Source organism: Tiliqua scincoides, chromosome 2 (assembly GCF_035046505.1).
Source record: "Tiliqua scincoides isolate rTilSci1 chromosome 2, rTilSci1.hap2, whole genome shotgun sequence".
In the NCBI taxonomy this organism is placed as follows: Eukaryota; Metazoa; Chordata; class Lepidosauria; order Squamata; family Scincidae; genus Tiliqua; species Tiliqua scincoides.
Window position 1 is genome coordinate 248,355,704 of NC_089822.1, and position 16,622 is coordinate 248,372,325.

At 51.5% G+C, this 16,622-nt stretch overlaps 1 protein-coding gene across 1 annotated transcript in view; it reads left to right on the top strand.

The window, feature by feature from the left end:
- The first annotated feature begins 12,777 nt into the window (after nucleotides 1–12,777).
- LOC136641125 (kyphoscoliosis peptidase-like) overlaps nucleotides 12,778–16,622 on the top strand; it is a 45,583-nt gene continuing 41,738 nt past the window's right edge. Inside the window, exon 1 of the mRNA XM_066616786.1 lies at nucleotides 12,778–13,015. Within this exon, the coding sequence (XP_066472883.1) occupies nucleotides 13,006–13,015 (10 nt within the window). The 5' untranslated portion in view covers nucleotides 12,778–13,005. The remainder of the gene's footprint in view (nucleotides 13,016–16,622) is intronic.

A 16,622-nucleotide genomic window follows, 5' to 3' on the forward strand; every position in this document is an offset into this window, starting at 1 on the left:
ATAATAATGGCTAGAAAATAAATGCAGTGAATATTTCCCCACAAGCAATGGATGAAATTCTGCATCAAATGGTATATAACATGATGGTATTATTCCTAAAAGCCACGATTTCCCAGAATTATGGTCACTAGGGTGTCACCCCCCACCCCAGATGTCTCATTGGCCTGTTTTGAGTTAAGGCAGTGGTTCTCAAACTTTTAATACTGGGACCCACTTTTTAGAATGACAACTTGTCCAGGACCGACCAGAAGTGATGTCATGGCTGGAAGTGATATCGTCAAGCAAAATAAAATAATTATAAATAATTAAATTAAAATAAATAATTAAATAAGGGGGGGCCAGTCCTGTTTCACCAAGTGAATTTTCTCTGTGACCTGCCTGCAATAACACCCCCCCCACACACAAAAAAAATCAGTGAGATTTTCATTCCTCCCCAGTGCCCACCTTACCAGCTCAAGCCTCTGTTTTATTCTTGGGGGGGGGGGGGTGCTGCCTTCTGGAGCAGTTGTTGAGCTCCACTTTCATCAGCTTGGGACCATGCAATCAGGCTTGCATTCCCCTTTGCCTGACTTGACTAGCAGCCAAGGCACGTTTGTTTACTCACGAGTAAACGCGACCATGTGGTTTACTTTCACTTTCCATAGCGCTCAATACATTCGCCTGCTTGGAGGGAAGGACTTCCTTCTTGGGTGTTTTTTGGGGGCAGCTTTCATTGGATAGGAACTATTCTGGTGTCCTTGGATTCCTCTCAGCCTGCCCTTGCCAGGGGACTACGGCACATTTGCCTACTTGCGAGTAAACACGTGATATGGCTCAGTTTCACTATTCATAGGGCTCCATGCATTTTTTGTTTCTGGTTTTTTGGCTATAATTTTTGATGAAAAGGAGATCATTTCCTCTGTTTTTTTGCATTGTATTCAGCTGGAAATTCCGCATCCAACGGTATATTGCATGATGGGTTTACATGTAACCTCTGCGATGTTAGCAATGTTGTGGTGTCACCCCCCTAAGGCTGGTACCTTAGGGGGTACCAGGCAGACAGGGCCTTCTCTGCATTGGCATCCCAAGAGCGATGGCACCAGGTATCCTTGGGCACCTGCTTCATGGGGCCTAGTGGGCATGCATGCACAAAACGCTCTCTTGTGCATGGAAATGCGTTCTGTTGTGGTTTCCTCCATGGACTTGGGTGCAAGGCCTGTGGGGTCAACTGAATTGAAGGCTGTTTGCACAAAGGCCAGTCTTTGTCCTTGTGTCGCAAAGCATATTGGACACCTTTGCTTTGGTTTTCTGGGCCAAGTTTAGCTCTTTAAAACCTAGCAGGTCAGAGATGTAGCAAGCCCAAGTCCTCCCTGACTTCCGAGTCCTCCCTCTGCTCTTTTACAGTGACCTCCCTTGCAGGGGACCTCCGGCAGAGGCATGACCAGGGCCTCTGAGAGGAATTTTATCGGGGGTAGAAAGTTTCTTTTGGGCCACTTCCCAAAGGAGGAGGGGAAAGGAATGGGGGTGGTGGTGGTGGTGATGGGTATGGGCAGAATGGCGGTGGGGAGGGGGCAAAACAGGGCAGGACAGGATGGCAGCAGCCAGATTAGTCTTTGGAACCCAAGTCTACCTGGTTTCCCTGATGTGGAGCCCAGGTCTGCCTGCCCTTACAGTGTTGCCAGCTAGATACAGTCATACGGAAAACCAAACTTACTCCTATGACTCTCTAAAACAGGGGTGTCCAAAGTTTTTGGCAGGAGGACCACATTGTCTCTCTGACACTGTGCCGGGGGCGGGGGAAAAAAGAATTGATTTACATTTCAAATCTGAATAAATTTGCATACGTTTACATAAATGAATATATTAAAGATGAACTTATATGAATGAATGAAGGTTTTGCAATAGCTCAAGACCTATAAAAGGCCTTGCAGAAAGCAAGGCTGGCCTTTGCTTTTCTGCCGCTACTGCATCACAGATGTGAAACAGCAAGCAGTGGAGGGAGCCCTCATTCCACAGCTCAGCGAGAGGTCAAACAGTTGCCCTCACACTGAGAGCAGTTGCATCCGGCCAGTGTGGGCTCCAAAAAATATCATTGTCCTAGGAGACAGGAGGGCCAGAGGCTCACTGGAGACTGGGAGCTCCCCGAGGGCCGCATTGAGAGGCCTCGAGGGCCGCAAGTGGCCCCAGGGCCAGGGTTTGGGCACCCCTGGTCTAATCACTCTCCTCCAGATTTTGGGTCCCACCCCCTTCTTTTCTCAATCCAGGGCACAGGAGCAGGGCCTAGGAGACAGGAGTAAAGGGACTAATTTGTACCTGGGCCCAGGGTCAAAAAGGGGGCCCAGGAGCCAATGGAGGGGGCCCAGAAATTTCCTGGAATATTACATTCCTGGCCTACTACAATAACTCCTTGGCTTGTGGATCTGCTTCCCATGAAGGAGAGTATAGGAGCTCAGGGACATAGCTGTGGGGCTACAGTTGCTGCAGAAGCAAGTTTTGGTATGCAGAGGACACTTTCCTTTCTGGTGTGAGCCTGAATATAATGATGTTAATCTTCTGCATGATTTTCTATATTTAAAAGATTTTAGAGAGACTTAGGAGTGTGTTTGGTTAGACTTAGGAGTGCATAGCTTAGGAATGTAATGCCAGGTGGGTGGGTATACCTGGGCTCCAAAGACTTTCCAGCTGTCTCCACCCTCCCCCCCACCCTGTTTTGCCCCTCCCTGCCCCCATTTTGCACACCCATCACCACCTTCCCCCTGTTTCACCCCTCCCCTTTTGCAAAGGGGCCCAAAAGAAACTTCATACCCCCTGGTAAAATTTCTCTCAGAGGCCCTGCCCTATGCCAACTTCTGAGTCCTAAGCCCCGCTTCTGGGAGATCAGAAGGCTCCTGCAAACAATTGCCTTTGCCTTGCTGCTCCTCTACTGCTCCAACATATATGCATGCACACACTGCTGCACAGGCTGACAGCTTGCGCCCTGTCCCACCAATAAATTTTCAGGACCCAGTCCTGTGTCCACTAGGCAGGCCACTCCCTGGGTCTAGTAAGACCTGATGACATTCCTGTCTGTGGATTCACCCTACTTATGCGCCTTAACTTGGAGGGGTGGGGGTGGGTCCCTTTCAGGGAGAAGGGCGGGATACAAATAAAGTTTATTGTTATTATTACTTAGCGTAGTTCATCTGTTCTGAATGCAAAAACTCCTGGGTTTAATCCAGCAGACTGGATACCTGTGGATTGGACAGGCAGGGGTGCTGAAAGGGAAGTCTGGACAGTGGTTGCCTGCCTCTGATTGGTCTGTGGAACTCCTTGCCACAGGAGGTGGTGGGGATGGCACCTGATGGCCCGGATGCCTTTCAGAGACAGAGGTGCTGGACACAGGGGCTGGCTAGCTGACTGGCAGGCTTTCTGCCCTTGGATTTCAGGGCCTGGGATGGGGAGCTTTTCATGGTGTTGCACAGATTCTGTGGGCAAGTGGGCCTTCTTGTGGCCAGCTCCCTGCAGCTGTGAAGCACCCCATCTGGGTCTCCCTGTGTGGCTGGAGCCCCAGCCCAGGTGCCATCATTTTGGGAACTGACAGGCTGCAAAGGGGTGAAGAGTGCAGAGCCCCACGTGCCCTGCTGGACTGCTGCAGGCAGGGACACCTCCTTGGGGACTGCTGTTCACTGACACCAGCAGGCACAGGTCAGACCGGTCCTGCTTGGGGGGGGGGGTCTTGGCTCCCTCTCTCCAGGAGGCTCCTAGGAGGAGAAGAGTCACCCAGCCAGAGGTGGGGTCAGGAAGGGAAAATGGGTCTAGCAGCAGCAGCAGCCTGGAGGTGGGGGGGCAAAGGAGCGCCTCCCCCTCCTCTCCTGCCTGCCTGCCTGCGATGAGGGGGGAGGCGGGGCACCCCCCGCTGGCGTCACAGGCGCAGCCCACCCGAAGGGGCGCTGCGAAGAGCCCGGGCAGGTGGCGCACCTGGCGGAGGGCGGGGCTGGAGCAGTGCAGCAGTGACGCCGGGAGAACCCCGTGACGCGGCCACAGAGCTAAGAGGCGGCCGGAGCAGCCCGTCTTCGGGGGCGGCGCGTTGGCGCAGCGGGTGTGTCCGCGGCAGGGATGCGGACCGTGGCTCAGCCATGAGTTCGCGCCTGCCGGGGAGCCGGCGCCGCCTGGTGGGCGCCCAGACGGAGCGCGCGGGCGCTCCCGGGGGCGGGCCAGGCAAGAGCGCGGGGCGAGCGCGGCTCGCGGCCGGCGCCGCCCGGGGAGGCTGCGGGCGTGCCCAGCGGTCTCCCGGGCAAGGGCCGCCGAGCTCCGGGGCCCCGAGGCGCCTGCGCCGCCCCTTTTGCTGCCCTGAGTCCCCCAGTCCCGGGGCTGGCGCTGGCGGCCCGCAGAGGGAGGGGCAGCCCCTGCAGGCGACAGCACTCGCGCAGGGACGACACCTGGTCCCCGGGAGCTCAGCCCCCCTCCCTGCAGGAGAAGTTCACCCTCGTGTCTCCCCAGCAAAGCGGGCACCACGCGCAGCTCCGGGTTGGGCTGCGATGCGGTTCAGCCACTGGCACGACTCGGTCATTCCTTCCTCCTTTCCCCCCTCTCCATCCCTCCCCCCCCCGCCCAGCGTGTGGAAGGAGAAGGAGGAGCAGTGGAGGCAAGTAGGCAGAGATGAGCGTTCTTCCCCAACCTGCTGCCTGAGGCAACTGTTTCACTTGGCCTCCTGGGTGGGCCAGCCCTGCCCCAGGGAAGCAGCAGGCTACCTACAGCCTTCCATCATTTGAAATCATGTTTAGATTGTGATGCATGAAGAAAGTATCTTAGCAGTTGCAGCATTAAGAAATCCACCGTTAAATTGCAGAGTAAATAACTGATCAGTAACAGCCACTGCGGCAAAATCAATGCCAGGCATCACATAATCATTTCCCTGTCTGGCAGACAGGGCCTTCTCTGCATTGGCATCCCAAGAGCGATGGCACCAGGTATCCTTGGGCACCTGCTTCATGGGGCCTAGTGGGCATGCATGCACAAAACGCTCTCTTGTGCATGGAAATGCGTTCTGTTGTGGTTTCCTCCATGGACTTGGGTGCAAGGCCTGTGGGGTCAACTGAATTGAAGGCTGTTTGCACAAAGGCCAGTCTTTGTCCTTGTGTCGCAAAGCATATTGGACACCTTTGCTTTGGTTTTCTGGGCCAAGTTTAGCTCTTTAAAACCTAGCAGGTCAGAGATGTAGCAAGCCCAAGTCCTCCCTGACTTCCGAGTCCTCCCTCTGCTCTTTTACAGTGACCTCCCTTGCAGGGGACCTCCGGCAGAGGCATGACCAGGGCCTCTGAGAGGAATTTTATCGGGGGTAGAAAGTTTCTTTTGGGCCACTTCCCAAAGGAGGAGGGGAAAGGAATGGGGGTGGTGGTGGTGGTGATGGGTATGGGCAGAATGGCGGTGGGGAGGGGGCAAAACAGGGCAGGACAGGATGGCAGCAGCCAGATTAGTCTTTGGAACCCAAGTCCACCTGGTTTCCCTGATGTGGAGCCCAGGTCTGCCTGCCCTTACAGTGTTGCCAGCTAGATACAGTCATACGGAAAACCAAACTTACTCCTATGACTCTCTAAAACAGGGGTGTCCAAAGTTTTTGGCAGGAGGACCACATTGTCTCTCTGACACTGTGCCGGGGGGGGGAAGGGAAAAAAAGAATTGATTTACATTTCAAATCTGAATAAATTTGCATACGTTTACATAAATGAATATATTAAAGATGAACTTATATGAATGAATGAATGAAGGTTTTGCAATAGCTCAAGACCTATAAAAGGCCTTGCACAAAGCAAGGCTGGCCTTTGCTTTTCTGCCGCTACTGCATCACAGATGTGAAACAGCAAGCAGTGGAGGGAGCCCTCATTCCACAGCTCAGCGAGAGGTCAAACAGTTGCCCTCACACTGAGAGCAGTTGCATCCGGCCAGTGTGGGCTCCAAAAAATATCATTGTCCTAGGAGACAGGAGGGCCAGAGGCTCACTGGAGACTGGGAGCTCCCCGAGGGCCGCATTGAGAGGCCTCGAGGGCCGCAAGTGGCCCCAGGGCCAGGGTTTGGGCACCCCTGGTCTAATCACTCTCCTCCAGATTTTGGGTCCCACCCCCTTCTTTTCTCAATCCAGGGCACAGGAGCAGGGCCTAGGAGACAGGAGTAAAGGGACTAATTTGTACCTGGGCCCAGGGTCAGTTCAGTTCAGTTCAGTAGACCTTTATTGGAATAAAATACAGAGAAAGAACAAAACAAAACAAAAATATACAAAGACACCACAACATAGACATCAGTCTTTTCCTCACATACTGCCCAGAGTTCCAGAGCTCTGCCTGGCAATTACCCCAGATAAAAAGGCAGCGACCCTATCAAGGGTCTCAGAGTCAGATGTGGAAAGGAGAGACTGAAGCATGATTGAGTCCTCCCAGCCCTGCATCCTAGTTAGCAAAGGGTCTAGATATTTCTTGCGTGAGACGTCATGAAGTGGGCAGTAGAAAAGGGTATGTGTTATGGTCTCAATACAATCCCTACCACACTTGCATTTCCTCTCCGAGTAGGGAATACCACTGAACCTGCCCGATAACACGGCTGATGGAAGAGCATTACATCTTGCAAGTGTGAATGCTCTCCGAGCCTGTGGGCACTCCAGGTGATAAAAGAAGGAGGCCAGTTTCCCAAAACTGATTGGAACATGGAGATAGAGTGGAGAGCATGTGGTTCTGGCGGCACTAAACAGCTCTTGTTGTTCGATGTCAAGAATTCTTTCTTTGACGATTCTGTAAGCAGCATCACACCCAATCATGCCTAGCTCTGCAGTGTCCAGCCCTATTGACTTGAGCTTGGTTAGAAGATCAGTGATCTCTAATGGCAGGACTGAATCCGACAATAATTGGAGCATTAGACCAGAGGAGGTAGGGTTAAATAAAGTCCTAAACCAAAATTTCAGTAATCTAAGCCAAGCAGTCGTCTTTAGCCGAATTAACCCCACCTCAAGACACAGAACCGAGTAGGGAACGCACCTGGGTAAACCCAAAATCTTCCGCAGAAAGGAGGCTTGAATGCGTTCTAATGGTTGGGTAATAGCCTTATACCAGACGGGAGAGCCATAAAGGACCAGGGAAAGAATCTTTCCCTTAAATGCCTCCAGAGCAGCTGGAACATAACCATTGCCGCAGGTAAAAAAGAAATGGGAAATAGCTGAGGACGCCAGTTTGGATGCGTTCTGCACTGCCTTACGATGAAAAGCCCAAGTGAGCCTGTAATGGAAGTTGATTCCCAGGTACTTGAAATGCTTAACCTGCTCCATTTTATTGCCATTACAAGACCACTTAAAAGCCTTCCATCTATTGGCAAATATCATTATCTTAGATTTAGCATAGTTGATTTGCAATTTGTTGGACAGAAGATACTCTTCAGTGCGATTCAGCAGACGTTTTAGGCCAATCCTAGTACGGGATATCAGTACTGCATCATCCGCATACAGAAGTAGCGGCACTTGGCTTGCGCCAAGCTTCGGGCAATGGCTATCTACTTCCTTCAGGGATGGGGCAAGGTCGTTTAGAAACAGATTGAAAAGCATGGGGGCCAAGACACAGCCCTGTTTGACCCCTTTGTTGGTAGCGATGGAATGAGTTAGATTCCCACTCCAGGAGCGTCTAACCCTGCGTGAAGTATTTAGATGGAGGGACCTAATCAGCAGCAACAATCTTTTATCAATCCCCATGTTTTCCAACTTGGACCAAAGAAGCTCCCTATCCACAGAATCGAAGGCACCTTTCAGATCAAGGAAGGCTACATAAAGGCGAGCCTTGCATATCCTAACCTGCTTATGGGCCAAATGAGATAGGATCAAACAATTGTCCAAAGTTGATTTGCCCCGACAGAAGCCAGATTGCTTGGGGCCTAAGATGCCTTGCGAAGTAACCCAGAGAGTAAGTTTATTGCATAGATATTTAGCATAAATCTTACCTATTACAGAAAGCAAACTAACGGGCCGAAAATTTCCTGGTGTGGTAGGGTCACCCTTTTTATGGATAGGAATAACTGTCGCGGTAAGCCAGACATTGGGCAATAGGCCAGAACTGTCAATCACTGTAAAGACGTGGGCAAGTAACTGGGCCCACCATTCCGGATCGCCTTTTAAAAGCTCAGGTGGTATTTCATCTGGACCTGCAGCCTTCCCTGGCTTCAATTGCATAATTAGTTCTTTAATTTCCTCAGGGGTCACAGGAGGCCAGATAGGCAGATCCACAGAGGTGAAGTCAGGGTAGGCGTCTGGGGATTTGCTCTTATCGTAAAAAATGTCTGTGAAGTGTTGAACCCATGTAGATGATGGAATAATAGCAGGGTCGTATGTTTCTGATCTACACGAACCTGCTACAACTGCCCAAAATTGTTTATTATTTTTTTGTTGAATTGCTTGATGCAGCTTGTTCCACTGAGTTAAAACAAACCTTTTCTTTTTCTCTGTCAATAAAACACTTAGTTGTTTTTTTAAGGATAGAGTATTTAACCAAACACTTGGAGTCATTGTACTTTCTAAAATCTAAATAAGAAGCCCTAATACACACCTTAAGATTCCTACATTCACTGTCAAACCAATCCTTTTTGTCAAATGCACCACAGGATTCAACCAACTTAGGCTTCGTACTCAAAACCTTAAAAACGTGACCAATAAAACCTTCAAAGGATTTGATTTGAACAAGGGGATCCGGATCCTGTAGAATGGCTGATAAAAAATCTCTGCTTGCTGGTTCCGTACTTAGACGATGGAAATTAGGGGAAAGGGCGCTGTTAGCCACAATTTTATACCTACCCTCTGGATTTGTATCCATCTCAGCTTGTGATGGAACACTCCCAGAATGGAGGTCAAGGACCAAGATTAAAGGTAGATGGTCACTAAGGGTTAGGTCCCCAATGGCAAAATCTTTCACATGATGTTTCATTTTAGTGGAAACTAAAATGTAATCCACAACGCTGGCACCACGAGAGGATACAAAAGTAAATTCATCAGCGTTGGGGAACTCTCTTAGACCATTGAGCCAGATCATGTTAGAGCTGATGGAAAACTTGGCAAGGGCCATACCATTAGCATTATAGTATGCATCTTTGGACCGCCTGCTTAATGCGCAAATGGGGGGGAGGGAGCTGTCATCAACCACATCCCAGGCTCTGCGAAAGATATCTGCTGAATTTCCCACCCTGGCATTTAAATCGCCCAGCAAAAGAATTTCAGCATGGGGGTGGGCCCTCTTAAGGTCATTCATACATGATGATAGATCATTCCAGAGCTGGGTCCTTTGTAAACTATTAAGCAAAGGAGGGATATAAGTGTTGACGCAAATTAAGTCAATGTCTGCAAAAGACACCCTCAGTGCTTGTATCTGGATGGTGAGGGAGGGAAAGGGGAGATAAAAGGAGACTTAGAGATGGCAGAGAAATTAAATGAGTTCTTTGCATCTGTCTTCACGGCAGAAGACCTCGGGCAGATACCGCTACCCGAACGGCCCCTCCTAACCGAGGAGTTAAGTCAGATAGAGGTTAAAAGAGAAGATGTTTCAGACCTCATTGATAAATTAAAGATCAATAAGTCACCGGGCCCTGATGGCATACACCCAAGGGTTATTAAGGAATTGAAGAATGAAGTTGCAGATCTCTTGACTAAGGTATGCAACTTGTCCCTCAAAACGGCCACAGTGCCAGAAGATTGGAGGATAGCAAATGTCACGCCTATTTTTAAAAAGGGAAAGAGGGGGGACCCGGGAAACTATAGGCCGGTCAGCCTAACATCCATACCGGGTAAGATGGTGGACTGCCTCATCAAAGATAGGATCTCAAAACACATAGACGAACAGGCCTTGCTGAGGGAGAGTCAGCATGGCTTCTGTAAGGGTAAGTCTTGCCTCACGAACCTTATAGAATTCTTTGAAAAGGTCAACAGGCATGTGGATGCGGGAGAACCCGTGGACATTATATATCTGGACTTTCAGAAGGCGTTTGACACGGTCCCTCACCAAAGGCTACTGAAAAAACTCCACAGTCATCTTGTGGATTGAGAACTGGTTGGAGGCCAGGAAGCAGAGAGTGGGTGTCAATGGGCAATTTTCACAATGGAGAGAGGTGAAAAGCGGTGTGCCCCAAGGATCTGTCCTGGGACCGGTGCTTTTCAACCTCTTCATAAATGACCTGGAGACAGGGTTGAGCAGTGAAGTGGCTAAGTTTGCAGACGACACCAAACTTTTCCGAGTGGTAAAGACCAGAAGTGATTGTGAGGAGCTCCAGAAGGATCTCTCCAGACTGGCAGAATGGGCAGCAAAATGGCAGATGCGCTTCAATGTCAGTAAGTGTAAAGTCATGCACATTGGGGCAAAAAATCAAAACTTTAGATATAGGCTGATGGGTTCTGAGCTGTCTGTGACAGATCGGAAGAGAGATCTTGGGGTGGTGGTGGACAGGTCGATGAAAGTGTCGACCCAATGTGCGGTGGCAGTGAAGAAGGCCAATTCTATGCTTGGGATCATTAGGAAGGGTATTGAGAACAAAACGGTTAGTATTATAATGCCGTTGTACAAATCTATGGTAAGGCCACACCTGGAGTATTGTGTCCAGTTCTGGTCGCCGCATCTCAAAAAAGACATAGTGGAAATGGAAAAGGTGCAAAAGAGAGCGACTAAGATGATTACGGGGCTGGGGCACCTTCCTTATGAGGAAAGGCTACGGCGTTTGGGCCTCTTCAGCCTAGAAAAGAGACGCTTGAGGGGGGACATGATTGAGACATACAAAATTATGCAGGGGATGGACAGAGTGGATAGGGAGATGCTCTTTACACTCTCACATAATAGCAGAACCAGGGGACATTCACTAAAATTGAGTGTTGGGCGGGTTAGGACAGACAAAAGAAAATATTTCTTTACTCAGCGCGTGGTCGGTCTGTGGAACTCCTTGCCACAGGATGTGGTGCTGGCGTCTAGCCTAGACGCCTTTAAAAGGGGATTGGACGAGTTTCTGGAGGAAAAATCCATTATGGGGTACAAGCCATGATGTGTATGCGCAACCTCCTGATTTTAGGAATGGGTTAAGTCAGAATGCCAGATGTAGGGGAGAGCACCAGGATGAGGTCTCTTGTTATCTGGTGTTCTCCCTGGGGCATTTGGTGGGCTGCTGTGAGATACAGGAAGCTGGACTAGATGGGCCTATGGCCTGATCCAGTGGGGCTGTTCTTATGTTCTTATGTTATCTTGCAACAGCCTGGAATGATGTCTAGAGGGCATGACTTAAACTGCTTCAGTACAAAGCTGGCTAAACCCACCAAAGGACGACCATTAGAGGTGGATTTAGTTGCAGGTACTACAAAAGCCTTGTAGCCAGGGATATACAGATGGTCCAAAGCCCATGTCTCCTGCAACAGAATAATGTCAAAGGTTCTAAGATAGCTTAAGAAGCCACTGTCATTTATCTTATTCTTCCACCCTGCAATGTTCCAGGAAAGAATTTTTAGTTGGGAAGAAGTAGCAGGGGCTGGAGAAGCATTAATTAGTCAATCTTTGCTTCCTGATGGACACTCAGCACCAGAAGGATGATGAGACATGCAGCTACTCAGGGCTAAGTTGGTCACCGGAGATGGTGTAAAATCCCTGGAATAAGGGATGGGAATTGCCTCAGTGGCTACTTCTAAAGCAGATTGATGAGCAGATGCTGGCACTGGAAGGGTCAGAGAATGGATTTCATAGGTCGAAGTTTCCGTATTATAATTGAGAAGTTCTGCTTTAACCCTGTCCAGGGATCTGATAATATTTATTTGTTCTGGTCTTGTGAGTTCCTTAAAGGCGCTGATGGCACCCTCCACAATGTCATCCCCCTCCAGCTGTAATTCCATTATCAGATCTTTAGCCACCAATGCAGGAGGATCTGCCCTAGGGCCTTGTTCCGTTGACAAGGGGCCTTTGGGGGCTGGGAGCGCCCTTGCAATGAGTGAATGGTCGTCAGTAGGTAAATGCATTGGGAGGGCAGTAGTAATTGCGTTAGCTGAACCTGAATTTTGGTCATTCACTTCTATGTCCCCAAGGAACCTGGAGGGTAGGTGGGAGCCAGGAATCTTTGGCAAAGCTTTACAGGACACAAGAGCTGATTCCAATTCCTCATCGCAGGGAGCAGCAGATGTTGCCCCTGATGGTACCCCATCCAGGGCTTTAGATAAGGAGTTCATATTAGGCTGTGATGAGCTTGGGGAAGATGACAAGACCTGGGCTGAGTCTCTAGGCAATTGTTGGATAGCCACAACATGATGCAGGACCTCCTCCGAGTTAGTTGAATGGCACTGCAAACCCACTCCATTGAGATAGTCCACCTCACTGGCCGATTCATTCATCAGCACAGGTTTAAAGGCTTCAGAAGGAGAGCTATCCATAGACTCATCTGCTCCAGTTAGGGGGGGTATGCAGACAGAGGGTGACTGAGCTCCCATCATCTCAGAAATCAACGAAGAATGTGCCTGGTCTGGTGCTTGAGGTTCGGTGCCAGCGCCAGAAGGCTGGACCTGCCATTTGCTATTAGAAGCTGCACCAGTTGAACAGCCAATTGTTGAATTAACTGGCTGGGAGAAAGCAAAAGCCTGTGGCTTGTGCAGTGAAGACTTCAAGTGAAGCAAAGCATTTCCCAGAGAGTCAGCTGCAGACCTTAACTCATTAGCACAAGGCAGCACCAAGGGGCTTGAATCAGGAGAAAAGCAATTGGCAACTCCCACGCTCTGGGTACGATTATCTCTCCTCCAGCGACTGGGCACAGAGCCAGCCTGCGCAAGGCTGGATGGAAGGAGAGGAGGGGGAGGCTGCATTTTGTACCTTGGGAGCAGAGGTTTAATAATCAAGTCGGTAAACACCCTCCGCAAGAAAATGCCAAAGGACCGAAGAAACAAACTCTTCCCATGCAGCTGGCCTGGGATCTGAGAGGTGCCAAACTTCAAAAGAAGCCGGGTCCAATTTGGAGACTGGGGAATCCAAGGGAGTTTTATGATTTCCTGCAGATCAACACAGTCAGCCTGAGATGGATCAAGGTATAATAATCTGCATAGAGAGTCTTTTGCCCTCAGTTTATTGGCCCAGCACCCCTTATGAATGGGAGAATCCTGGAATTCCAGCAGTATCTGATTTTTCAACAAACAATAGGCAGCTTCTCCACAATCCAGATTCTCACGCAGCCCCAGCAGTTCAGCTTCCCCTGGCTTGTTAAAGTTCAGACCCAAAGCTTGAGCAGAGAGGGAAGGTAAAGGCGGTTGAATGGCCTTGTGAAGTGAGTCCAGCTGCGCAAGAATAGTATTAAGCTGTTTACATACAAAAAGGAGCGTGTTTACAATGATAATATTGTAATCGCCCAACAAGGTCAAGAAGCAGTTACTGGGATCGTTCTGCTGAGATAATGACTGCTTGTCCTGTGGAGAGGGAGCTGAAAGGGTGGGTGAGGGAGGGCAGGCTGACGCTGTGCCAGTATGACTGAGGGGAGACTGATAATTCCTCTCTGCCTCTGATTTGGAAACATGAAGAGCTTCATATCTGTTGGGAGAAGCGAGATTCATGAGCTCACCTACTGTGTCTGACCATGCTGGGAGATCCTCCAGGCATCGCTGCTTGGCTGACTTGGTAGGAGAGTTGCCCTGTCCAGGGGAGTGTTTATGCCTTCTCCTCTTCCCCATCGAAGCAGCTTTTTAAAATCCACTGTAATCCAAAGACAAAGGTGCAGACTGGAAACAACTGGTAGTGTTGCTTTGCTCTACCAGGACTCAGGAAGCATCCAGAGGAGGAAAAAGAATCAAAGGATCGGCCCAGGGTCAAAAAGGGGGCCCAGGAGCCAATGGAGGGGGCCCAGAAATTCCCTGGAATATTACATTCCTGGCCTACTACAATAACTCCTTGGCTTGTGGATCTGCTTCCCATGAAGGAGAGTATAGGAGCTCAGGGACATAGCTGTGGGGCTACAGTTGCTGCAGAAGCAAGTTTTGGTATGCAGAGGACACTTTCCTTTCTGGTGTGAGCCTGAATATAATGATGTTAATCTTCTGCATGATTTTCTATATTTAAAAGATTTTAGAGAGACTTAGGAGTGTGTTTGGTTAGACTTAGGAGTGCATAGCTTAGGAATGTAATGCCAGGTGGGTGGGTATACCTGGGCTCCAAAGACTTTCCAGCTGTCTCCACCCTCCCCCCACCCTGTTTTGCCCCTCCCTGCCCCCATTTTGCACACCCATCACCACCTTCCCCCTGTTTCACCCCTCCCCTTTTGCAAAGGGGCCCAAAAGAAACTTCATACCCCCTGGTAAAATTTCTCTCAGAGGCCCTGCCCTATGCCAACTTCTGAGTCCTAAGCCCCGCTTCTGGGAGATCAGAAGGCTCCTGCAAACAATTGCCTTTGCCTTGCTGCTCCTCTACTGCTCCAACATATATGCATGCACACACTGCTGCACAGGCTGACAGCTTGCGCCCTGTCCCACCAATAAATTTTCAGGACCCAGTCCTGTGTCCACTAGGCAGGCCACTCCCTGGGTCTAGTAAGACCTGATGACATTCCTGTCTGTGGATTCACCCTACTTATGCGCCTTAACTTGGAGGGGTGGGGGTGGGTCCCTTTCAGGGAGAAGGGCGGGATACAAATAAAGTTTATTGTTATTATTACTTAGCGTAGTTCATCTGTTCTGAATGCAAAAACTCCTGGGTTTAATCCAGCAGACTGGATACCTGTGGATTGGACAGGCAGGGGTGCTGAAAGGGAAGTCTGGACAGTGGTTGCCTGCCTCTGATTGGTCTGTGGAACTCCTTGCCACAGGAGGTGGTGGGGATGGCACCTGATGGCCCGGATGCCTTTCAGAGACAGAGGTGCTGGACACAGGGGCTGGCTAGCTGACTGGCAGGCTTTCTGCCCTTGGATTTCAGGGCCTGGGATGGGGAGCTTTTCATGGTGTTGCACAGATTCTGTGGGCAAGTGGGCCTTCTTGTGGCCAGCTCCCTGCAGCTGTGAAGCACCCCATCTGGGTCTCCCTGTGTGGCTGGAGCCCCAGCCCAGGTGCCATCATTTTGGGAACTGACAGGCTGCAAAGGGGTGAAGAGTGCAGAGCCCCACGTGCCCTGCTGGACTGCTGCAGGCAGGGACACCTCCTTGGGGACTGCTGTTCACTGACACCAGCAGGCACAGGTCAGACCGGTCCTGCTTGGGGGGGGGTCTTGGCTCCCTCTCTCCAGGAGGCTCCTAGGAGGAGAAGAGTCACCCAGCCAGAGGTGGGGTCAGGAAGGGAAAATGGGTCTAGCAGCAGCAGCAGCCTGGAGGTGGGGGGGCAAAGGAGCGCCTCCCCCTCCTCTCCTGCCTGCCTGCCTGCGATGAGGGGGGAGGCGGGGCACCCCCCGCTGGCGTCACAGGCGCAGCCCACCCGAAGGGGCGCTGCGAAGAGCCCGGGCAGGTGGCGCACCTGGCGGAGGGCGGGGCTGGAGCAGTGCAGCAGTGACGCCGGGAGAACCCCGTGACGCGGCCACAGAGCTAAGAGGCGGCCGGAGCAGCCCGTCTTCGGGGGCGGCGCGTTGGCGCAGCGGGTGTGTCCGCGGCAGGGATGCGGACCGTGGCTCAGCCATGAGTTCGCGCCTGCCGGGGAGCCGGCGCCGCCTGGTGGGCGCCCAGACGGAGCGCGCGGGCGCTCCCGGGGGCGGGCCAGGCAAGAGCGCGGGGCGAGCGCGGCTCGCGGCCGGCGCCGCCCGGGGAGGCTGCGGGCGTGCCCAGCGGTCTCCCGGGCAAGGGCCGCCGAGCTCCGGGGCCCCGAGGCGCCTGCGCCGCCCCTTTTGCTGCCCTGAGTCCCCCAGTCCCGGGGCTGGCGCTGGCGGCCCGCAGAGGGAGGGGCAGCCCCTGCAGGCGACAGCACTCGCGCAGGGACGACACCTGGTCCCCGGGAGCTCAGCCCCCCTCCCTGCAGGAGAAGTTCACCCTCGTGTCTCCCCAGCAAAGCGGGCACCACGCGCAGCTCCGGGTTGGGCTGCGATGCGGTTCAGCCACTGGCACGACTCGGTCATTCCTTCCTCCTTTCCCCCCTCTCCATCCCTCCCCCTCCCCCGCCCAGCGTGTGGAAGGAGAAGGAGGAGCAGTGGAGGCAAGTAAGCAGAGATGAGCGTTCTTCCCCAACCTGCTGCCTGAGGCAAGTGTTTCACTTGGCCTCGTGGGTGGGCCAGCCCTGCCCCAGGGAAGCAGCAGGCTACCTACAGCCTTCCATCATTTGAAATCATGTTTAGATTGTGATGCATGAAGAAAGTATCTTAGCAGTTGCAGCATTAAGAAATCCACCGTTAAATTGCAGAGTAAAGAACTGATCAGTAACAGCCACTGCGGCAAAATCAATGCCAGGCATCACATAATCATTTCCCTGTCTGGCAGACAGGGCCTTCTCTGCATTGGCATCCCAAGAGCGATGGCACCAGGTATCCTTGGGCACCTGCTTCATGGGGCCTAGTGGGCATGCATGCACAAAACGCTCTCTTGTGCATGGAAGTGCGTTCTGTTGTGGTTTCCTCCATGGACTTGGGTGCAAGGCCTGTGGGGTCAACTGAATTGAAGGCTGTTTGCACAAGGGCCAGTTTTTGTCCTTGCGTCGCAAAGCATATTGGACACCTTTGCTTTGGTTTTCTGGGCCA